The 25219-nt window shown below is 43.6% G+C and overlaps 1 protein-coding gene across 11 annotated transcripts in view; it reads left to right on the top strand.

Annotated features, from left to right (window-relative positions):
* Nucleotides 1–25219, top strand: part of GRIP1 (glutamate receptor interacting protein 1) — a 682479-nt gene that overhangs the window by 633401 nt on the left and 23859 nt on the right. For 9 of the 11 annotated variants that reach the window (XM_042947102.1, XM_042947098.1, XM_042947099.1 and 6 more), the window contains 5 exons: nt 6204–6348; nt 8460–8599; nt 8754–8948; nt 22563–22719; nt 23685–23796. In XM_042947102.1, the coding sequence (XP_042803036.1) occupies nt 6204–6348; nt 8460–8599; nt 8754–8948; nt 22563–22719; nt 23685–23796 (749 nt within the window). Of the gene's footprint in view, nt 1–6203; nt 6349–8459; nt 8600–8753; nt 8949–9280; nt 9377–22562; nt 22720–23684; nt 23797–25219 lie in introns of those variants that run through there. The other 2 variants (XM_042947104.1, XM_042947103.1) reach the window with 2 other exon arrangements.

Raw genomic sequence — 25219 nt, 5'->3', positions numbered from 1 at the left:
GGATCCAAAGTGGGCTCTTCGCTGACAGGCTTACATCAGAGAGTGCAATGTGGGGCTTGAATTCATGACCTGAGCCAAAGTGTGATGCTCAACCGACTAAGCCACCCAGGCGCCCCTCAGAGTAATGGTTCTCAAACTCTAGTCAGAATCACCTAGAAGTCTTGTTAAAACACAGATGACTGGGTTCCTCCCCCAGACTTGGGGATTCCTATAGGTCTGAGGTGAAGAGAATGTGTGTTTACAACAAGTTCTTAGATAATGCTGAAGTTCCTAGTCCCCAGACTACACTTTGAGAAGCACAGTCACAAAGCAGCGTAATGTGGAGATGTGTATGTATGTACATATATGTATATGTATATGTGTATGTATATATTATATATACATATATAATTATCATAACAAAAGAAATTCAAATTCTCCTCTCTGACACTCAGCAACTCCTTGGAGCTCCGTTGGTACACTATTTAGTGGCCAGATAAAATGACCACACAAGAGTAGGAAGCTGTAAGGGGTGTTGTTCTAAATGGTTTATTTTCTCTGTCCTGTCCTCCAAGAAACATAGCCATACTCCGTGAAATGAATTCTGTCGCTTTTAGTTGAAGTGAACTTTGATTGACCTGTACGTTTATGCATTCCAAGGGCTCTCTCCCAAATCCAGGCCCCCCGTTTGGTCACAGAAGCAGCTGCCATTATGGATTCAAGCCGGATAGTGTTCATTTGGTTAAATAGTCAACACTCAAGACGCCCGAAAATAACATTGTAGATAAGTAACGCTGCAATTTTGCATCTGTTCTGTGGTCCCATTAATTTTCTTAACTAGAGCCGAGCAGAACAAACAAGTAGGCCGGCCCCCTTTCATGTCTTTCCCTAATAGTTGTAAACCTTCTGTTGCGATATAAAAGCTTCTTATAATATCATTAACATCTGTTTGGGCTCACTTAGAAACTTACTGGCGATCCTGCATTTTTTTCTTCTCAGAAAGTTTTTGTTCTGGCTAAACACTCCCGTTGCTCCTTTCTAAGCTGGAGCAGCCTCAAGGAGAGAGGGTCTTGGAATGCTTGCACCTCCAAAATGGCCTGAGCATCAATGGCGGTTATCACCCTCCTAAGCTGTAGGACCTTACAACTGCCAGTTGGGCTAAAGCCCAAGAAGACAGATGGAGTGGGAAGTGTAGCCTGAAGCTGACTCAGACACTCTCAGCGCTGTGGAGGGAGGATGCTCTAGGTTTGCTGGTCCCCACGGTGGCAGCCCGGGTCTTACTGTCACTCTTTGAGTGAGCCATAGTTGGGTTTACATCACCTTGCGGAAGAAAACTAGACCTCAGAGTCACCGGGACAGTGACTCACGAGGCTCTCTTAGAGACTGCGTCCCTCGGAACTGTGACTCGGGCTAACAACATCCACTTATCCTCTCGCTCATTTGTCCAGCCGTTTACCAAAGACCCCGAGGTGCCAGACATTGTTCTGGGGATATGAAGACAACATGTCTATTTTCAAGGTGATCCTATTCGAATGGCGGAGACAAGTAGAGAAATCATTCAAACATAGAGTGAAAAGTATATACTAGAACATGCATGCATTCTTGATGGGGGCAAATACTGGTTCTCAGGGAGCAAAGAATCTTAGACGTTATATTAGAATGGTTTGTGGCCCTTCAAAGCTCAACCTTACCTGACTGAATCCATTCTTCAGATTTAATTTCTCTTGTTACAGAGAATTTAAATTGAATTGAATGTTTCTCCTTGAGGAGGGGAACAAGAATGAAGAGGAGTTGAGAACACTGGTAGAATACACAGGAGCTATGGGATCCCCTGGAAAAGCTGCTGGCCGCGGCCGGGTAACCAGGAAGCCTTCCTGAAAGACGAGACACATGAGCCAAGTCTCAAAGGAAGGGTAGAAATTCTCCGGAGAAAGAAATGCGTTTGTGCGTAGGGAGTAACAGATGCCAGGTTGAAGATGTTAGAAAAGCACTTTTCTAACTACGCTTTAAGGAGCTACGGCTGGTTCAGTGGAGAGAAGTTAGGAGACGGGACTGTGGTGGGAGAGGAGGCATGACCCTCTGGGGACTCAGAGGCTCCAGCTCAGCTCATACAAAGTGGTTGTATTTTATTCTCAAAAGAATTGAGGAACTACAGGAAAGCTTCAAGTAAGACAGTAACATATTCAGATTTATGCCTTAAAAATATTCTGGGAAGAAAAGAGGAGGAATTGTCTATTGGCAGCACTGGTGAAAATAGATGTGGGGGAGGGGCAAAGGCAGGAGCCCAACCAGGACAACAATTTAGGAAGAAACTGTGAAAAACAGGGCAGAGCTGAGGTGGGGGCCTCTTCTAGAGCGAGTGTCGGTGGGAAGTTCTGGGAACGTCGCCTGGTGGACAGATGGCTCATAAGGGTCTGGATGAGACAGTGTGCGTGCAGCCACCACCGTCTATGAAAGTAAGGAAGCCAGACTAATTAAATAATCGTTTACTCAAGGCATCCATGAGTGTTTTCTAAGGAAATGTCTATCTTTTTTTTTTTTTAAGTTTGTTTAAGTAACCTCTACACCTGAAGTAGGACTGGAACTCAGGACTCTGAGATCAAGAGTCGCATGCTCCTCCAACTGAGCCAGCCAGATGTCCCGATATTTTTACAGTTTTAGGGGCACCTGGGTGGCTCAGTCGGTTAAGCATCTGACTTAGGCTCGGGTCATGATCTCGCAGTTCGTGAGTTCGAGCCCCGCATCTGGCTCTGTGCTGACAGCTCAGAGCCTGGAGCCTGCTTCGGATTCTGTGTCTCCCTCTCTCTCTGCCCCTCCCCTGCTCACACTCTGTCTCTCTCACTCTGAAAAATAAACATAAAAATATTTTTAAATAAATAAATAATAAAAAAACCAATTTTATTACAAAAACTTCAAATGTATTTTGTAAATGGAGAAGAATGGTGGCATGGACCATCCAACACCACCAAGCATCAACAACTGTTAACTTAGGATCCATCTTGCTATACAGCTCCACTCTTATCCTGATTTCCCCACTCCACCCACACACTGAATCACATTGAACAAATTCTAGACACCTATCACCCCACCTTATAAATACTATTAATGTATCTATAAAGGATATTCTTTTAAAGGATTTCTAAAAGATGTAGCTCCATATCATCACAGTTTAAAATATTAGCAATAGGGGCGCCTGGGTGGCTTGGTCGGTTGAGTGTCCGACTTCGGCTCAGGTCATGATCTCACAGTCCGTGAGTTCGAGCCCCGCGTCGGGCTCTGTGCTGGCAGCTCAGAGCCTGGAGCCTGCTTCAGATTCTGTGTCTCCCTCTCTCTCTGACCCTCCCCCGTTCATGCTCTGTCTCTCTCTGTCTCAAAAATAAACATTTACAAAAAATTTTTTTAATAAAAAAAACAGTTGGTTTTAATTTGGTGCAAAAAATCTACTCATTGTTTTTGGTTGAAATTTCTCTTAAATATTCCCTTTCCGGTCTTTGTTCCTGACAATTTACTTAATGAAGAATTCAGAAATAAGCTTCTATTTCTGTCGTAATCTAACATAGCCTCACTTCTTCCTGTTTCCATCCCAACGTGACAGATAACAGGAATGTGTCCTTCCTCACTAAAATACTGCCATTTTTTTAATTGGCTTCCCCGTCACAATTTAAACTCGAGTGCCTTAAGAATTGACAGCTTGTTATTGTGAGGCCTCAGCTGCCTACTTTAAAAATGTCCCTACATAAAGTGGCCTGTCCTAAACCCATTCACTCTATTCTGGTGTTATTTTGTCATCTTTGTGATGCAAGTTGCAAAACTGTCAAAAACAAAAAACAAAAAAACAAAAACACAAAAACAACAACAACAACAACAAAAACCACCCAGGGCACTCACTCTGGATCGCCTAAAGAAGAAGTGAAATAGAACCAGTTTTTCCACCCTTTCCCAGCTAGTGGGACTGCACCCAAGCCCAGCTTCCTATAGACCAGTGGTTATTTTCATCTGGACTGAAGTTTTAACTGAAACTTCCCACAGGTTGCTGGGTTTCGCTGCTGGACAGCTGTCACTTCCCACAACTCCCATCAAGCACCGGTGGCCAAGTCCAGACTATTTGGTGTCCATTGACAAAGCGGTGTTCCTGCCTGCCCTATAAGGCGGAACAATAAGGGTCAGGGTCTTTCCACTGGCATAAACACCCGCACTGAATGACCAGTAGAGTGAGTGCCCCGGGGGTGACTAATATTTAATAATGCCAAGGTCTACTAATCAAATGACTCACCCAGAATTCTATCCCGAATATAGTTGGTAGCACAGTCTATGAAGTACATGTAATCTATCCAATAATACCCTATTCCTTTATGTCAAAGCCAGCTCTGAAGGATGATGACGTTATCATAGTGTCGAAAATTTAGACTTTTGACCTCTGCCTCCACACGGTACTGTATCCTCCTGCTGCCTTCAGCAGCTCCCTAGCACGTGATCACCACCTTGTTGGCCACTTGGGGAGAAGCCTGTAAGTGGTTTGTGAGCCGTCAAACTAAAGCTCTTGACACTGGATGTGGAGGCTTCTTGTCTGCCAATACAAATTTGAGTGTAATATTGGGTATTTTTATATCGTAAGAGGTTGATTTAAGCGTTGCGTGTGTGGTGGACGGTCTTGAATTCTCTGTGCATGGAGCTTATTAGGAGTAGAGTACCGAGGAAGTGGAGGGGATGGGTACATTCCAGAAGTCCCAGTCTATGGCAAGAATGAAGTAAACGCTGGCAGGAGAGAACATATCACTTCTACGCTACTCTACAGACCTTTCATTTTATGCTCGTTGTAACTGTTCACTGTACACACAGATAATTGAATCATTAATTCAGGCTCTTCTTTTCCTCCTTATTTCAGGGTTTCATGTCATAAATGAACAGCTGCTCCTTGCAGAAATGTGACTGTGGTAATGCTTAACTAGGATACAGTCTGACTGTAAAACTGACTGTGTTAAAGTAGCTCCGGGACCATTTCACTGTATCCTTGGGTACAGAAATGAAACAGCTCCTTAGCCATTCGCAGCTCTGGGGCACAAGGAATAGAATGAGAAATGCCCAAGGACTTGAAGCATGTCACGAGCAAAGAAAAACACTTTGAAATCTGAGACTGCATATTTGTAACCCTGACATACTGAAAACCCCCAACAAGGTTAAAGGTGTCCCGTGACATCTTGCAGGCCAGTGCTGTGGGAAGACCGCATTAACAGAGGATTTCCTTCATACCAATGTTAAATAGTGAAAGTTAGTTCATGACCGTGGCAGCCTGGTATATGCTACCGAAACGTGATTTGCATGGCTCTTTTTTTTTTTTTAATTTTTTTTAATTTTTTTTTAACGTTTTTATTTATTTTTGAGACAGAGAGAGACAGAGCATGAATGGGGAGGGGCAGGGAGAGAGGGAGACACAGAATCGGAAGCAGGCTCCAGGCTCTGAGCCATCAGCCCAGAGCCCGACACAGGGCTAGAACTCACGGACTGCGAGATCATGACCTGAGCCAAAGTCGGACGTTTAACCGACTGAGCCACCCAGGCGCCCCTGCATGGCTCTTAATCTCTAGAACAGAGGAGAGAGAACCATTCAAACCACGACTTTAATACCTGTGAATTTATCCGTAGGATTGACGTTTTAAGATACAATCAGTGGAATGACGTGTAAAGGATTTTAGATTTCTAAGCCACCTCGGCCGAGCCCCACTTAGCCATGTATATGCTAACGTTTGCTCCAACCCTGAGTAAAATCTTCTCATACTGGAAGTTAGCTTGCTTGGAAAGGCCTGGAAATAGGAGTGGCCTGGCCGGGTCTCTGTCACTGCATGACTCTCTCTCTCCTGCTTCAGTTCCTCCTCAGCCATGCGCTCATGCCTCAGGTATTTGTGGCACACAAGTGCTGGGCAAGCCCCTGTACTAGGTATGGACACCGTCCAAAGGGCCTGCGGTGCCAGCTCGGTGGCTCACTCACTGATTTCAAACATAGGTCATTAGGCAGTGAACCCCTTCCTGGACACTAAGGTAACCACATCCCTGTATTAGAATGTGATATATCCTAAGGAGATTCTACTTCCCCAGATAATGATTTCCTGAGACGTAATGTTTTCACGATGACGTTTCGAGTTTCTTATTTCGTGCATGAATATATGTGTCTTCTTACTTCGCTTTTTCCAAAGAAACCAATTATGACTCCTTGGCGTTTATTGCAGATGAGCAAGAAAGTTCCGGAGCAATTATTTACACTGTGGAGCTTAAGCGCTATGGGGGGCCCCTTGGCATCACAATTTCAGGAACTGAAGAGCCGTTTGATCCTATAATCATTTCAAGCCTCACTAAAGGGGGATTAGCTGAAAGGTAAAATTTCAAGAAAATGCTACAATTACCTGTGTCTGAGATGGGTTGCTGTCCTCACAAGCCGCATAGAAATATGCTCCCCTCTCCTGCTTGGTTAGCTGTTGACTTTTTCAGATCCGCACAAAGAATTGATTTTAGAGCTTGAGAACTCTCAGGCAGAGCTCCGACTTGACTTTGAGGGGCATCTTACGGGCAGTAACAGATACCATGGGCTTAGCCTTGATATTACTCTCTGGAAATGTATACACTTGACCACAGTCGACTGGAGGTGGGTTTATATTGTGTCCATTTTGAGAGGAGACTGAAGTTCAGGGAGGTTAAAAAGGCTTGTCCAGTTCAATTCCACAAACATTTACTGAGGCTCTGTTACCTGACAGGTACTGGGTTTGGCCGCTGTGTTTTCCAGAGAGGATGACCCAGGCTTTGTCTTCAAAGATTTGGGGAAACAAAGTGTAGTGACCCATCTTCATAACGTCTTGTAACTTAGAAGGTCCATCTGCTGTGTTGGCAATGATGCACACACACACCCAAGCCCCGCTAAACTGCTTTTCTTTCTGAGACGTGATATGGTGCGTCTTCCAAACCCCATAACCAGATCTTTCCTCTGGTAGGCTTGCTCAGGGAAGCACACACGTCATTCATGCCGACACGAATAATGGTTGAATTTTGGAGCTTCCAGGCACCTTGGAAGTCAGCTCCCCCAACATCTTCATCTGGGAGATGTGGGCACTGAGATAGCTCAGAAAGGTTCACCCTGTAGGAATGTCACAGTCCGATATTAACAGAGATGCCGACGCTGTGGTATTCTTCAGATATTCTCTTTTCCTAGCTTCCCCTGCTAGAGAGACAGTCCCACATATCTCTGTTAGGGAGACAACAAGAAAAGATTAATATTGATCTGATTCAGCCACCTACCGGTCAAGTGTTCTATGGTTTACAACACAGATCTTTCATAAACTGGAGATCCTTTATGAATGAATTAAGTGATCTTTTTTTTTTCCCCCCTAAGAAAAAATTTGCTTGAGAGTAGATGCATCGGTAGACTCGTTAAGCATGCTCTCATAACCTGTGTGACCGCATGTCACCTCTATTACCCCAGTTGCTGCTGCCCAGTGCCCCGGAAGCAAGCTGTGGTCAGAATGCTCAGCCTCAAGCAGCCTGTGAGCTGGGCCGCTTCCTTCCCTCAGCGTGCTTACAGTGAGCCAGTACAATAGGAGGCTAGCGCTTGGAGAGATCTGAGTGTTTATACCATCCCTGAGCTTGAAAGCTTATGACCCTACTCCTTCCCCACCCAGTGCTTCCAAAGATGGATATGGTGAACATCAGAATTATGAATTCCAACCTGCCTGCTCAGAATTGGGTGAGGACAGAAAGAGAAGAGAAAAGGCCAAAGGTTTATTAGTTCATCGATCAATAAATTTTCTTTATCCATCTTTCAAGCAGCAGGCTGAGCCCTTTACATGAGATTCCCCGTTTAATCCTCAGGGCTCCCCTGAGAGATGATTATCCCCATTATGCCCCCTGAGACGTGAGGAAACTGACACCCAGAGAGCTTAAATGAAGGTACCCGGGCCACACAACTGGGAAGTTGGATTACAATGTAACATTAATTGATTCCTGAATGGAGCCTTTTCTATCCTTGGAATTACCAACAGAGGGACCCCGAAACACCAGGGTCTGGTGTAGGTCCCCACCTCTCTGAGCCTCACTTCCCGTGAGCTGCAGGAGTGATTGTGTTCAGCCTTTCAAATCTGTCACAAGAAGGAATGCCCCATACTAAACATCGCTGCGTTTATTGTCCAACATTGTTTCTTTCCTCGGGATCTTTAAGAGGTTACCAAATGACCCAGCGTTTTTTTGGAATGTAAAAAGCACACGAGTCCATTCGAAATGCTAATTAAAACAGTTTTTCTGATTTTATTTGAAACTAAAAAGTGATTCCCAGCAGATGCAGTTATCTTGTACCATTGCCCAGTAGAAAGCTAGAAGTGGCTTCTAGAGACCCTTGCCAAATCTTTATTACTATGAATGTATAAAGTATGGTGGGGAATTGATATTCAGCTGCACACAGGGATTATTTCTACCTTTCCTATTACCATGTGGTGTTTCAGAACCGGCGCAATCCACATAGGAGACCGAATCCTGGCCATCAACAGCAGCAGCCTGAAAGGGAAGCCTCTGAGTGAGGCCATCCATTTGCTACAGATGGCAGGAGAGACCGTCACCTTGAAGATTAAGAAACAGACAGATGGTGAGTGGGTCGAGAGCCACAGTGAAGGGTTTTCAGTGCATTTCTTTCCCTGCGTGTGTGTGTTTCTAAGGAAATGACTCCCCTGAGGGAGTATGTCAGTATCTTTTTATTTAAATGGACGCTTAGACTTCAAACTCCTTCTCTGTCTTTAAAGCCCAGGCAGCATCAAGTCCCAAGAAATTCCCCATCGCTAGCCACCTGAGTGACCTGGGAGATGTGGAGGAGGACCCCTCTCTGGCACAGAAGCCAGGCAAGCTCACTGACACATACCCCTCCACCGTGCCCAGTGTGGACAGCGCAGTAGACTCGTGGGACGGCTCTGGAATAGAGAGCGGCTATGGGAATCAAGGTATGTCCTAGCCTCAGGGAGCAGAGGACTGGCTGTTGGAGCCCGTGTGCCTCCAAGATCCACCCTCTGCTTTCTGAAAAGAAACACCTTCATTTATTTTACTTGCCTCTACTTCAGCATAACCAGATTGAACACACTGAATATGGCGGCCTTGCATTTTCTCCTTAACACCCGTAAGTCACGAGCATTTATCAAACACTTGCGAGGCCCTCACTAGATCTACTGATGTCTAACTGTTCAATCCAGAGCTTGCCCTTCATACGTAGATTAATATGAAGCAACCCATACAATAAAGCGGTTCACTGAAGACAGGCCCCTTCTTACCTTTTAAGCAGGCTTTCCACAAAGACGGATTGGGAGCGCTGAAGGTGTGTGCTTCAAGAGATGAGTCAGTGACTTGTGACCCCATTTACTCCTGCCTCCTCCTGACTTTTAATAGAAACTTATCCGGGTTTCCCAAACACTCACTATTAGAGAGCTGTAACCACGATATATGAAAGTAGAGAGCAGATTTTTCTCCACAAGCATCATCCTCATGTGAAGAAGGGTAACCTCCGTTAAAAGTTAAACCTCACTGACAATGTGAACGTACAAAAAGTGTTAGGCTGAATGCGGACAATAAACTAAAAGCTTCTTGTCTCTTCCCTTCGACTCTTTCCTTCGAATGATACATAGCATCAAAAGAGAAATGTGTCAAAACTTCTTTGTATTTCTCCCACATGGGATTGAGACGTGACTGCCCCCATCTGGATCTCTGGTGAAAATGCCCCTCGAGGAAAGGATGTTCCAGATTGCCCCTGTGGTGCCTAGAGAATATTTGAATTGCAGGTTAAGCCACATCGGCTCAACTACCTAAAGGTGGACAGACTGGCCACCAGCGGAGACTGGGGTGTCCTGGCCATCTTCACATGTGCTGAAAGCTGTAGGTGGGACACTGGCCACACAGAGGAGTTGGTTTGAAAGCAAGATACAACAGATACACTTAAAAGACCATGGCAGAAGGCCTCACAAATGCTCCTAATCTCTTAGACCTTGCAATTTCATTTCTGGGACTCTGTCCTAAGGAAATAATTTTACCAGAGTCAGAGACACAAAGACATTGTTTTAGGCACTGTTTACAATGTGTAAATATTAGTGAAACAAAAATGTCAACGGACAGGGAAGTAAATAAATGTTTGGTGTATCTATTCCAAACAAAAACTAAAGCTAAAACTTCACCTTCTCTTTTTTGCCTTGTATAAATTCCAGCCTTCACATCCCTTTTCTGCTCTGATTTAACTCAGTCAGAGAATAAAACACATAAACCAAGAGTCTGGAGTCCCACGCTCACTTGGGTGTGGGAGTTGGTTTGTAACTTATTTAGCTACTTTTTAGGAGACTGTATCCAGTTTGCTCTCTTCCTGGTTCTGCTAGTTTTCTCCCCTCAAGTCCCATGAAGAGTAAAGGACAAGGAAAAGGAATGATATTTCAAAAGTTCTCAAGTCGTTACTTGTCAGAGAGGATACTGGAGTTCGGTGGAGAAAATATTCTGAAGACCCAAAATAGAATCGGAGGTTTTATTTATCTGCCAATTCATTTTTCCACGTCATAATTGCTTGTGACGACTTAGCTATCCCATCAAATAACTGCTCTTCTCATTGCCTGTGAGTTGATGAGTCACCAGAGGTCTCAGATAAAGGACAGAAGTCAAATTCTCTCAGCGTAGACTCTGAGGTTTATTTATTAATGTGCTTGCTTCTTTATTGTTTGTTAATGTGGAGACTTTCGTGTTACACAGATTGTTTGTAAGGATGTTCTTGATTTTAATGATGTCCACCCATAAGGTAACGTGTAAGAACTTAGCTACTCTCAGGGCCACCTGGCTGGCTCAGTCAGCGGACCGAGCGACTCTTGATCTTGGGGTCGTGAGTTCGAGCCCCACTTTGGGTGTAGAGATTACTTAAAATGAATAAACAAATTTTAAAACTTAAAAAAAATTAAAAGAGAAAGAACTTAGGTACCCTGCCCCTTTATACCATAGGATGAGGACTGTGATTAGCATACTAAATATAGGGCCTTTCCCAAAGTAATAAAAAATGAAGAACCACTTATTATTCATGAAGCTTTTGGAAATGTGAATTCCTAGACGGAGAATTGTGATCATAATAATATTAAATTTGACATTAGTAAGTTAGAAACCTTTATGAGGTTAGAGAGATGATGAAAACATAGTAACACCTTATATTTGTGAAACTCTAATCTCAATTCTCATAAGGAACATGAAGTTCCTCAGCGTGAGGGGAGAATTTAGGAGGCAGCTCTACCACATCCTCGCCGGGAGCTCTGATGGCCCGAAGTTCTCACCCGTACGGAGCTGAAATGTGTCTGCCCGTGGCCCCTGCCTGTCGGTCTCAGTTGTGCCCTCCAGGTCATTCAGAACTAGACTGAAGTGTCTTCTACTCAACAGCCCTTCAGATACTCAAAGTCGGCTATCGTGCCTCTTTGGAGTGTTTCCTTTTCCAAGCAAAATCGCCCCAGGTCCTTAACTGTTCCTCGCATAAAACTTACTTTTGAGTGTTTTGATCATCCTGAGAGCCTCTCTTCTGAGTATGTTCAAGTTTAACTTTATACTTCTTGAAGCCTATCTCTCAGAAAGGAAGGTTATACAACAGCCTGACAGTCCAGAGCAACTCAAGCCTGTCACCCTTCATCACTGAAAATTTTAGAGCCTGTGAACACAGCCTATCTTACCTCAGCATAAGAATTTTGGTGGTCAGATCCTGTCTGTCACTCATTTTGAGCTGATTGTTTGCCAAGATCTCAAAGTATGTTTTTTTTTTCCTTTTACTTGTGTTATTAGGTTAAACCCAGTCTCTCCAGATTGTGCTTATACAGTTGACTTTTTTTCAAAGTAAGGCATAGAACCATACTTCCTTTTCCCTGGTAAATACTGTGTTGTGAGATACAGATGATCTTCAACGTACTCCTCCAGCCTCTCAGCAGACCTTCTACCATATCCCGGGAAGACCTTGCACATTCTGACTGTACCCTGCAGTCCACAATAGCTGTCCCATTCCCAATAAGATGTCACACCTCCATGATGTACATCTTCCTCCTTGGGGCCAATGTCTCTGCAGCCACATTCCTTACTGTTCTCTGCTTCTTCTCCAAAGTGTCAAACTTGTCCCTGTCATTCATTCAACAAATATGTAATGGCTGGCACACTAAAAGGCCAGCATACATGGATACACATGATGGGCCAGAGAGTTGGGGTTCCTACTCATGGAAGGGGTAATGCACTTGAAGGACCAATTAACAAGCTCCTACAGTGCAAAGTATTAATTAGTTAACACAGAAAGAAATAGGATGGAGTCATCAAAGCTGTGGGGAAAGGAGTGTGTTTAAAGAAGTCTTGGGGCGCCTGGGTGGCTTAGTTGGTTAAATGTCCAGCTTCGGCTCAGGTCATGATCTCACAGTCTGTGAGTTTGAGCCCCGCGTCGGGCTCTGTGCTGACAGCTCAGAGCCTGGAGCCTGCTTCGGATTCTGTGTCTCCCTCTCTCTCTGCCCTTTCCCTGCTTGCACTTTCTCTCTCTCTCTCTCTCTCTCTCTCTCTCTCTCTCAAAAATAAACATTAAAAAAATTTTTTTTAGAGAAGTCTTACAATGGGATGACTCTCAATTCTATTGTGCAACTCTAGGATGCAGACTTTTTCTAGTCTGCCTCTGGGTCAGCTTCTTCTATTTCCCATTCTCTTGACCCTTATGTTCATACCCTCCTGCCTTATCGAAATCTTATGCTTTGGCCCCCTTGTCTTATTTACGCCTCTAACTCGAAAAACCCTTTCCTTGGATTTAGCAAAGGATGGACTGACAAATTGCTTGTACCTGGACTCTCATTCTCCTGGATGGCGTAGCTCTTTTGTTGTCTGTAATTCTTGACTCTCAACTCAGATAGCTTTGTTTCTGTCTTATCTTACCCTAATCTTTAGATATTTCTTTCTTTTGAGTTCATCTTTTTCAGCTTTATTGAGATATAATTGACAAATAAAATTGTATATATTTAAAGTATACAATGTGATGATTTTGATGTACAAACATATTGTGAAATGATTACCATCAAGTTGATTGACACATCCATCATCTTACGTTGTTACCATTTGTGTGTGTGTGTGTGTGTGTGTGTGTGTGTGTGTGTGTGTGTGTGGTGAGAATGCTTAAGGTCTACTTCTTAGCATATTTCAAGTATACAATATTTTTCACTGTAGTCACCATACTGTAAATGGTGTAAAGTTATTCAAACTCTGTAAATCTCCAGAACTTATCATGTCTCCATTTCTCCCACTCCCCGGCCCCTGGCAAGCACATTCTACTGTCTGTTTCCATGAGTTTGACGTTTTGTTTTGTTTGTTTGTTTTTAATTTAGGCTTTACATATAAGTGAGATAGTAGTATTTGTTTTCTCGCTCACTTATTTTACTTAGCATAATATACTCCAGATTCATCCATATTGTTGCAAATAGGATTTCCTTCATTTTTATGGGTAAATAATTTTCTTTTGTGTATATACATTACATTTCTTTATTCATTCATCTGTCAGTGGACACTTAGGTTGTTTCTGTATCTTGACTATTGTGGATAATGCTGTTATTATATTCTATCTCTTCAAGATACCTACTATATTTCCTTCTGGATATATACCCAGATGTGGGATTGGTGGATCCATTTTGAGGTCATGTGTATCATTTGTATTTTCTCAGAAAAAAAAAAATCTGTGTCACACAGGTTTTTAAATGTATTTGTGTACAATTAAGGAATTTCTTGTTTGATTCTTTATATTTTCTTGGTTTCTATAATTATTTCTCCAATATTGTCCCATATTTGGTATATTTGTGTTTTTATTCTTTTTTCCCATGAGCATGCTGGTAATGATTTATTTTTATTTAGTAGTTTTCTGAAGAACTGACTCTTGCATTTACTTATTAGTTCTGTTCTTATTTTTTAAAATACATTTTTCCTTTGAGTTTGATTAACTTTACTCCATTCTTCTTAGGTTTTCTGTTTATGACTAGAATTGGGTACCTGATTCGTTTATTTCCATGCTTCCTTGTACTTTTCATAAAGATATTGATGACTGAGAAAAGACATCAACATTATGAAAGTGTTGAATCACTATGTCATACACGTGAAACTACGAGTACACTGTAGGTTAACTAAGTGGAATTTAAATAAAAACTTAAAAAAAGAGAGAGACGCCAACAGGTACAGTCAGAGAGCCCAAGCTCCCTTTAATATAGTTAAGGAACACAACATAGTACATGAAGAGAGTAGCCAGGGCAGAAGACTGAGCAGTATTCTCCCCAATGGGCGGGCTTTTCTTTTTCTCTTCTATATCTCTTCTGACCTCTACAAGCTCATGTTTTATCTCCTTCTATCATGTGGCCTTGCCCAATTTTCCTTGAGTTCTTCTATCTGTGCTTTGACCTCTTGCTTTATAGAGGTGGTGGTTTCAGTGTGCATCTTTTAAATATCGTGATGATGTATTTGGTCATACGTATCGTTTGCTCCATGGCAGCCTTGTATTCATGAGTATCCTTCATCTGCTATTGCTTTGTTTTTCTGTTTCTTTTCCCCCTTGTTTGTTTTTTTTTTTTTAATATTAACTTGGTATACATCTTATGACAGTTCCTTTTTAATTATTGCTCATCTGTGGATGAGATGACTTCTTTCTAAGTTGGAAGTTTGAAAGAGGGTCTCTTTCAAAGAAGAGCCCAAGTTGTGCTCCAGGCTAGGAAAAATGACTCCCCCGTTCACAGTGACCTGTGATGAGTGCCTTCTTCCCCAGCCCACAGAGATGGCAACCGTAGGCTGCCAGCAGTGCGGAATTCCTTCCTGCTCGCCTGATAGATTGCTTCCTGCAGGTGGTGGCCTATCGGTAGGTGTGGTCCTTCAGCCCGCCTCCCTGGCTTGCCCTGGTGCCAGACTGGGTCCAGGGCACTTCCTGCCACCAGCATGTGCAATCCATTCTAGTCTTCCAAACAAAGGACTGTTGTTTTGCTTTATGCCATGGCCCCTGCTTTGGAAGCGTGGGCCCTCTCTGAAATCACTGGCCATAGGTGTCTCCTCATGGCTCCTTAATACTGCTTCTCACTCCCTGTTTGACTCAGGGAATTTGGTAACTTTTTTCGTGTATTTATGGTTTGAGATTCTAGTTTTGCTGAAGATGAAGTTTATGTTGTTTGCCAACCCTTTTTGTCTTGAGATGATTTCTGGAAAAGGTAGAGAACTATTTTGCTCTGCCATTTTAAGACCACATTCCCATCTAAACACCTTGAATATTTCTTGGCTAGAACAATTACAAGTAGTTACACAAATGTATGATTTGATTTTCTCATTCTTAACAAAACTCGATTTTTACGAAACAAATTTTGGCAGGGAATTATCTGGCTCACTTGACTATACTAAAATTGGCTTCCAAAAATGAAAGTAATGGCAGGAGCTACAGCCCCAAAATTGCACAGTGGAAGACTGCATTTCAAAACCATTCTCTGATTTCAAATTTTATGAATACGAACCAACATTGTTGAGTTCGCTTTTTAAAATTAATACTCAGTGTGAATTAAGAACTATAAATGTAACATATTAATCTGCACAGTATTGTGGTACTGAAAACCAAATAGTACAATATTGGAGTATCAGAATTTTACAGGTATCTGAAGTGTAGTTACCTTAAAAATAAAAATCATTATACCAAGATTGCCAACATTTGTACAGACCTATTTTCCATTATGCTAATGAATAAAACTAAACATTACTCTCAGTGAAAGGAATCTAGACTGAATTTTTTTCACGTTTATTTATTTTGAGAGAGAGAGAGAGTGTGTGCGTGCACACAAGCGAAGGAGGGACAGAGAGAGAAGGAGAGAGGGAGATTCCCAAGCAGGCCTCGCACTGTCAGTGCAGAACCTGACATGGGACTCGAACCCACGGACTGCAAGAGCCAAAACCAAGAGCCAGACGCTTACCTGACTGAGCCATCCAGGTGCCCCTAGACTGGATTTTATAACTTGTATCAGTTTGCCTGGGCTGCTATAACAAAATTCCACCGATTGGGGAGCTTAAACAATAGAAATTCATTTTCCAGTGTTCAGGAGGCTAGAAATCCGAGATCAAGGTGCCAGGTTTGGTTTCTTCCCGTCTCTTTCCTCGGCTTGCAGATGGTTGTCTTCTCACCGCGTCTTCACATGGCCTTTCTTATGTGTGAGCTCATCCTTGGTATCTCGTGTGTGTGTGTGTGTGTGTGTGTGTGTGTGTGTGTGTCTAAATAGTCTCTTACAAGGACTCCAATCAGAGTAAACTATGGCCTCACCTTTTGACTTCACTTAACCCGAATTACCTCTTTACAGATCTTTAAATGCAATCCCATTGATGGCGAGGGCATCAACATACGAATTTAGGTGCAAATAAAGTCAGTCCATAACATACCTCGCCGTTACGTTATCAAGGATAAGACCAGATACTGAAACGTAGATGGGAAGGAAGGAAAGAAGGAAGGAGGAAGGGAGAGAGAGGGAAAAACAAAGAAAGGTTTCCAATTCTAAATAAAAAGAGTAATGACTTAGGAAATGCATTTCTTAAAAATTACATCTGTCTTTCCATGGATTTATCAATTTTGAATTTAAAATCTAGTTTCCAATATCATACCCGCTTGTTAATTTTAGGTGCTCACACCATCATTCAATAAAAACAAAGTCTAATTGTATTTCTGGCCGTTGATTTTTCTTACACCTGGGCCGCCTCGCTGATTCCGTTCCTCCTGTGGCGTTTAAGTCTGACTCCCCTTGTAAAGGGATATTCCTCAGGGCTGCTAACTTCTCGACTATGGCAACCAGCCTGTCTTTATTTAAGCTTAATTTCCGTCAAATATTCCCTATGTTCAATTATGCTCCCATCCTCCACCTGCATTCGTTAGGGATCGAGTTCACGTACATATGAGAGAAAACACAAAGGACGGCGTTTAAGCAAGTGAGTTATTTTTCTCCCGCTGTAGTAGAGCCTGGAGGAGGCAGGTAGCCCCGCGGTGTCGTGGACCAGCATCTTCTACTTCCTCCCGGCTTCGCATGTCTCCCGTCTCTCCATTCATTGCCTTTTCTTATAAAACCTTCATCATGCCTGAACTATTTACCTCTTCACCGGCTCCTTACTTTGAGTATATCACCATCAATGATCCTTAAGAAACAAACAAACAAACAAAAACACCTAAATCTAACCTTGCCCCTCCCTTAAAAACAAAATAACAAAAGCCCTCTTGGTGGTTTTCTGTTGTTATAGGGTAACCTCGCAGGTCCTTAGCTTAAAGCACAGAGCTCTTTGTAATGTAGGTACAACTGCCTCATCAACCTATCTCCTGACTTTTCCCTGCAGGACCTTTAACTCTATACATCCTGAACTTCTTTCTCACTATTCTCCAAGCAAGCTTTGCTCTTTAGTACTTTATAGCACTAGGTATTTTGATCCGTTAATCAATCCCTGCCTTGATCCATCCTAAATCAGTGGAGAAGTAGAAATGGGGGCACTTGGGTGGCTCAGTCTCAGCTCAGGTCATGATCTCACAGTTCATGAGTTCGAGTCCCTCATTGGACTCAACTGTTGTCAGTGCAGAGCCCCGTTTGGATCTTCTGTCTCTCTCTCCCTGCCCCTCCCCCGCTTGCATGCTCACTGGCTCGCTTTCTAAAAAAAAAAAAAAAAAAAAAAAAGTAGAAATGGAGTCAGCTATGGATTAAAAATTAACTATTTTTGGTTTTTTGGAGAGGAGGCATTTTGTTTTGTTTTGCTAGAAAAGCTGAGTTGAACATGCAGCCAGAGAATCAAGATTGTTATTTCCCAGGTGCCTGGGTGGCTCAGTCGGTTGAGCATCTGACTTTGGCTTAGGTCATGATCTCACAACTCAGCTCCTGAGTTCCAGCCCTGCATTGGGCTGTGTGCTGACAACTCAGAGCCTGGAGCCTGCTTCGAATTCTGTGTCTCCCTCTCTCTTTGCCTCTCGCCTGCTTGTGCTCTGTATGTCTCTCTCAAAAATGAATAAACATCAAAAAAAAATTTTTTTAATATTGTTATATCCCTACCCCTAACCCAAATCTAGATGTTGGGACATAAATGAGGGGGAAGTCAGACCAGCAAAGCAAACTGTTGGATTTGGTTTAGCTAAATAGAACTGAATACCCTAATGTTACAGTGGCTTAAATCATTTTTTTTTTTTAAGTAGGCATTTCAGAGCTGGTATATAATTCTACAGTGTTGTCAAGGAACCACACTCTTAAATATTTCTTCTCTATTGTGCTTAGCCCTTGGCTTCTGTCTTTGGGTTTACCACATGATCCAAGGTGGTTACCAGGGTGCCAGCTATTTCATCTACATTCCAGGCAGCAGGAGAGTGTTGTAAAGAGCCTTTCTGGAAGTTCTATTTACATGTCATTGGCCAGAATGTTTTACATAGTTTCCGTAGTCAACACTTAACATCAAGGGAGACCTAGGAAATACAGTCTTATCCTGAGCACTAATATGCCCACCCCCAAAACTGGTATTCTGGTAAAAGGATAAAGAGAAGAATGCATGTTTGGATAGGCAGCTGGTAGCCTGCCACAGTCAGCTCACTGCACAGTCTTGGCCTTGCTGTCCCTTGGGAGCTCATTGAGCCCCAACAGTGGGACCCAGTTGTGCTTGCCTTACAGCACAGCAGCAGTGGGAGAGAATGAGTCCAGAGGGAGCCAAGAAGAGACCGAGGGTCTCAACAACCCCCCGTTTTCTTCCGGAACTCGACAGTTAGGTAACTCATTGCTCTTCCTGTGGGGAGGCATAAGCCCAGATGGTAAGAGGGACCAGAGTGTTTCTGGAACACTGTTCCCTCCTTCAGAAACCCACTGATGGAACATGAGGACAGGGCTCACCACGACTGCACGTTTACCAGCCTCTCCTGTGAGGCCTGCACCGTCTTGCCCAAGGAAATGCCACCTCACCCTCTAGCTCTAAGCTTAGAGGGCACCTTCCCTTTGCACCTTTCGTGACCCACATTCTGACCCCCAAGCAGGTCTTGGTTCTTGCACATCAGTGTGTTCAGACTAAAAGGACAGCACTCCTCAGATGCAGTTGGAAATGTCCCTTTCTATGCCTGTTTCTCCTCCTCTCTGTTCCAGACAATGTGAAAGTGTGCAGTGTTTGAGGATAGGAACCTAGTACTGTAATCTTTGCATTTCAGCTCCTCACATGTTACTGAACACTTAAGAAGCACCAAATGTTCACTTAGTGGTGCTGAAGCTTTCCTCCTTTCCTGCTCCCCCTGTTTCAGAGATCTTGAGAAGTTGAATGGCTTAGCACGTAGTAAAAGTAATGGGCATCTGTACTTATTAAACCCTCATTATGTTTGAGAGTCTGTGTGTATTATTCTCAACCCTCTCATTAACCTGGTGAGACACATGCATATCATTATCCCTATTTTACCCTGAGACGAGTTGGCCAAGGTTACAGAGCAAGGAAGTGGCGAAGCTGGGATTTGAACCTAGATCTCTTTCTGAGTCCCTGTGCCAGCACAGTGTGGTCCAGACCCAGTTCTTTTGAGTCTATGCCTAATCCAAAGATACTTGAATTTTATCCCCTTTTCCTGCCCTGCTTTGTTGTAATGCAATAATCTTTTAATGCTGCTTATTAAGACGAGGCACCCTTGGTGTAGACAGACATGCTTCTCAAAAGAGGCATTTCCCCAGTAAGGAACAATGCTGCACCTCTGTTCAAGGCCTGCCTGCATCTGGCCCAAGTCACCAAGAACTACTTACAGACAACATTTGGAAGGAAAATCAGAAAGTTAATCTGTCCAGTTTAAAACCTGCTGGAATTTGGGGCGTCTGGGTGGCTCAGTCGGTTAAGCGTGCAACTCTTGATGTCGGTCGGCTCGAGTCATGAGCTCACGGTTCGTGGGATCAAGCCCCACGTCAGGCCTCTGCACTGACAGCATGAAGCCGGCTTGGGATTTGGCTGTTAACAGGTTTACAGCTAATTAAGGCCAGGGAGGTGCAGGCTCCCCCTATTTTTTTGTATCACAAAAAGTGAGACTTCACATGTTTAGGGAGTTGGTTTATCTCGTTGGGAAGGAGAAAATGGATAGCCTGTCACGGGGATCCAGGAGAAATGCAGCGGTGCACAGAGTCACTGCCCTTCAAGAAGAGATTCATGCGTGTTCCCTTAATTCACCACTTTTGACAGAAGGCAGTGCATCCATCACACAAAATTTCTTCCCAAACGGCTAGCCACATTTCTGTAGTTACCCAAGAAGAAAATGAGATATTGAACTGTAAATATTTGCTCTGCACCGTGGACTCCTAATGCTTGGTATCCTAAAGCAGAAGGTTCATAGAAGGTTCTTGCAGCCGTGGGCGTCCCCCCTGCGTTCTTGAGATCAAATCCTTTTGACCAGAGCGTTATCCTTTGGGACATCCTGCTCCCCCTGCTCTCTTCTCGTAAGGATGGCATTATAGGCCCCAGCAGGTTGAGGGACAGCGAGTTAAGACGAGCAGGGATGGCATGCAGACAGTCATGTGATCCTGTCATTTCATTGTATGTGAGAATGGGGGCCTCAGCCTGTTTACTGTAGTAACTTTTTAAATGCAGTCAGAAATACGTATTATATTGCAACCCAGTATATACATGTAAACACCTACAGAGACACACGCATGCACACACATAGCACACACAACCTGAAATGGTGGGTGAAGCCGTGCATCATGATCACAGCACAAGCTCGAAAGTCTGAGCTGCCAACAAGCCCTTGCTCTCCTCTTTAAACCTCCCGAAAGAATTTTGAAAAACCGCATACCCCATCACAATTTAAAGTTGTCATCTAATGTTTTTCTCCCCAAATTTAAATACTTGCAAAGACCACAACTTCCAGTTTGCCATTAGCATGCCTTAAATATAGTTTTGTCAAACTCTGGAGCCATGGATTTGGCTCAAATTTATGGAAGAGGTCCATTGTATAACCCAACGGCCAAAGCCGTTCCTCACTGCCTCGCCTATCAAGCTAATCAGACTTAACTCCCTGTCAGAAGCGAAGTCAGTCTTCATCTTGCAATTCAAATAAAATAATAATGTGCCCACCTCCCAACCGACAACTGTTTTGAATTCTAACTCTGAGACGCAGAGAGACAGGTGAATGAGAGAGGGGGGAAAGCCTTGCCAGGAGTCCGTGCCTGGTTGAAATAAGGCACTGTTCCCGAGAGACCTTCTCTCAGGAGCGAGGCTTTCCCAAATTATCCCTTGATTTAATGACTGGGGGTCTTTGCAGCCCAGGGCCAATCTCCTGGAAAGGTTTGAGATGGATAAGACATGTGTCTTTCATTGGTAAAGTGGCAGAAGACCAACTGTGACGGTGGATGTGAGAAGGAAGAATCAACAGATCTCAGATCTCTGGTCCTTTTCTGTAGGGTCAGTGTGGGGAAGACGTGCTTAACGGTTTGTGAGTTCGAGCCCTGCATTCAGGCCCGCTGCTGTCAGCATAGAGCCCACTTTAGATTCTCTGTCTCTTTCTCTCTCTCTCTCTCTCTCTCTGTCTCTCTCTCAAAATAAATAAACTTTAAAAAAAATAAATAAATGCGGAACTGATTCTTCTAAGGTTACGACTGGAACCCCCAGGAGAGTTCGCAGATACCCCTAGGTACTTGAGCCACTGTTCTAAGCCCTTAGTACCCTCAGATGTAAAGTGCACACAATAAAAGTACCTACGTTCAAAGACGGTTCTGGAGAATGAATGAGGTCATTTAACAAGTCATTTCTCATTGGACCAAGTCATCCCTGACATGAGTGGGTCCTGGCCCCACCTAGCCAACTCCGCCCACACTCGGCAACCAGCAGCCTCTCGGCCATCCCTTGGGCCTGGAACCCCCATCTAGTGGCAAATTTCAATCGCAAAAGGACAGACTTGGGTAAGAAGCTCTCACACACCCTGGAAGTGATCACAGGTTTGCCTGGGCAGGAAATGTAGGCGCCTCACTTTCTAGAACTTGCTCTAGAGAGGGTTGGATACAGGTCTGGTAGGCACCTCCCCCTGGTCCAGTCGATTTCCTGCCCAGACAGAACAGGGCAGGAGCCCTCATAAAAATAGGTCCAGCACCGTGGGCCCGCCTGCTTAGATCTGACGGTCTTAACTCAGGGGTGTTGGAATCAGTTGACATAACGTGCGAATGTGTTTCAAATATAAGACCTGGGGATTATCTTGATGGCCTTCAGAATCCCGAATTCAGTTAAGGTCAGCTGCCTTTTTTTTAATTTTTTTTTTAATGTTTATTTATTTTTGAGACAGAGAGAGACAGAGCATGAACGGGGGAGGGTCAGAGAGAGAGGGAGACACAGAATCCGAAGCAGGCTCCAGGCTCTGAGCTGTCAGCACAGAGCCTGATGCGGGGCTCGAACCCACGGACCATGAGATCACGACCCGAGCCAAAGTCGGACGCTTAACTGACTGAGCCACCCAGGCGCCCCTAAGGTCAGCTGCCTTAAACAAACTAACGGGAACCGCAGAAAAAGGCAAGTTCCCGAACAGACCTCCCGAATCTTTCTCAGAAACAGAAGATGACACTTTGTTTTTGTTCCAGGCTCTGGCTTTCAGGCGTCAGGCTACAGTTTCAACACTTACGAGTGGAGGGGTCCGAAACAGAGAGGTAGCCTGTCCCCAGTCACGAAGCCACGAAGCCAGACCTACCCAGACGTGGGGCTGAGTAATGAAGACTGGGACCGGTCCACAGTCAGTGGGTAAGGTTTTCGTCAACTGCTGCTTTGTGGCCGTTAGCCCAGATCCGAATCACTCCACTTCCGATGGCACATAACGGCTAGCGTGGGAAGGAGCCACTGTCATCATGCCGGCCCCATGGCAGGGCTCAGAGACCTGTGCCTGCCGGGCTGGATCCCGGGACCACCCCACGGCCGGACAAGAGCTCATTTTCCCCTGATAAAAACAATAGCATGTGGGAAAAACTACATCTGTAAACCCTGTCCTCACTCTCTGACTTGTCTCCTGTCCTTACATTTAAAAGGTTGCTTCACCAAAGCATAAGAGAGTCTTCAAAAACTGAGAACAAACTGAGGGTTGATGGGGGGATGGGAGGGCGGGGAGGGTGGGTGATGGGTGTTGAAGAGGGCATCTTTTGGGATGAGCACTGGGGGTTGTATGGAAACCAATTTGACAATTTCATATATTAAAAAAAAAAACTCTAATAAATAAATAAAAGGTTGCTTCATGTCAGCTTATGTTAAAAAAAAAAAAAGGTACATCGAGGATCCCATAGTTTGAATTGAGATGTATTTTAGCATTTTGTTCCTTACCAAAGTATTTTAAGGAAATTCACAAAAACCTATAGCACGTGAATGATCTCTACTGACATTTATAAGTGGGAAAACATGTTTCTCTTAAAGGGAAGCTTGATTTCTTTTGCACTAGACAGATCAGTTGAAAGGCCCACACGGTGCCATGTTGATGCAATTCACCCTGCAGGAGCCACGAACACCCTAAAATTCAGTTAATAGGACCGTGGTCCTTCCCTCCCTCCATTCTCTGAGATACTCTGCATTTCCTAGAGCACCCTCACTTGGTGGTTACAGTTGGAAGAAGGCCAGATCCCAAAAAGAATCTCCATTTTTTTTACACGTGAGATGAAAGAGAGAGATTCCGAATTACGCCTTGGCGAGTTGTCAACCCAGACTGTGCTTTTTGACGACAGTTTTACAGGGGCTCCCGACAGTACGGAGGCTGAACAAGAGGAGAACTTCTGGTCCCAAGCGCTGGAGGACTTGGAAACCTGTGGACAGTCGGGAATTCTGAGAGAACTCGAGGTAGCCTCGGTCCTGCTACTTGTATTGTTTCTACATTCATTTTTTTTTTTTTTTTTTTTTTTTTTGGTCCTTTTGAGTTTGCATTTATCACATCAGTTCATTTAAAAGCTTTAACCCCTTTCCACAGGAGAAAGCTGACAGGCGTGTGTCTTTGAGAAACATGACTCTCTTGGTAGCTACCCTTTATGTTTATATTTTTGCTTGTGAAGCTGCCTTCCCTGCCCCTTTGCCTCCTGGACAGCAATTTGATTTTATTCAGTGCAGTTGAAAGTATTTATTTCCCCATTTCCACCCCCACCCCGAGCTTTCTGACTTGTGGCTTCTGCCATTGCTCCCTGCTAACCCTGACTGTACCTGTTTGCCACCGAATCGCTGGGGAGGGAGCTAAGCCCCCCAGCCGTGGCGCATCTCACTCTCTGAGTTGCTTTAGAAAGGTTTCTTTGGCATGTTTTCATTTGTACCCGGTATAGCAATTGATTTGATCGTGAAGAGGAACATAAGAGGAAATTTTATTTTATTTCATTTCATTTTGCCCTTGAAGTAGATGACAAAGGCAGCTGGTGAAAATGGCCAGTCTGTGTGAAAAAGCAGCCAAAATATTGCACAGTACTTTGCTGTTAATTGCAAATCCTGATTCCGTATCAACTTAGTGTGAATTCTAGGAGTTGTGGCAAGATGGAACACAATAGCTGCACTCCCGGTGAGTTCTTTAATCAAAGCCATGAATTTGCTGACGATATTCACACTGTGGTCTAGGAGGTCCTGGACTGTTTCCTTTTATGTTCTTTTTAAATTTTCTGAGCTGTAAAAAGTAAAGTGGCAAAAGTCTCATTTTTATTTTGATGTCATCTGAGGTCCCCAAGTCACCATAAGGAATGTGAATGGCATAACTGGGTGAAACTGCAATTCTAAAACGAATACTCATCTTTATATCATTTTGCTTCTCGGTTGCATGTGTGGATATTTTTATGTGATTCTAATGTTTGTGAATCTGCAAAGAGAATTATAAAGAAAAATAGTAGTTTGAATTTATAAATAGAGTATTACCTGGCATGAATTGAAACTTCAGAGCACAGTTAAAGGGCCTGGAGGTGGATAATACTATAAAACTTAAATAAATTAAGACGTTGGCCATCGATTCCTTTTTAGGCACCTTTCAAAAAGAATAAAACGCTTAAGTCTCAGCTGGCTTATTTAAACTTTTACCACTTCCTGGATGTAGAATGATTAGCACAAGGGGTCCAAACTGGATACTGAGCTCAATTCACAATTCTTGAACATACGCCTGCTTCTGAAAGCACGCTTGGCCTATATGCCTTTTCCACTTTGCATTCTGATACTTCTCTTTTAAAGAAACAACTATTCTTCTAATAACATCTTTGACAGCAAGTAAAACAAGGACGATGTAAAAAGTGGCACAATG

Source organism: Panthera leo, chromosome B4 (assembly GCF_018350215.1).
Source record: "Panthera leo isolate Ple1 chromosome B4, P.leo_Ple1_pat1.1, whole genome shotgun sequence".
Classification (NCBI taxonomy): Eukaryota; Metazoa; Chordata; class Mammalia; order Carnivora; family Felidae; genus Panthera; species Panthera leo.
This window is presented reverse-complemented; position numbering and strand designations above follow the sequence as displayed.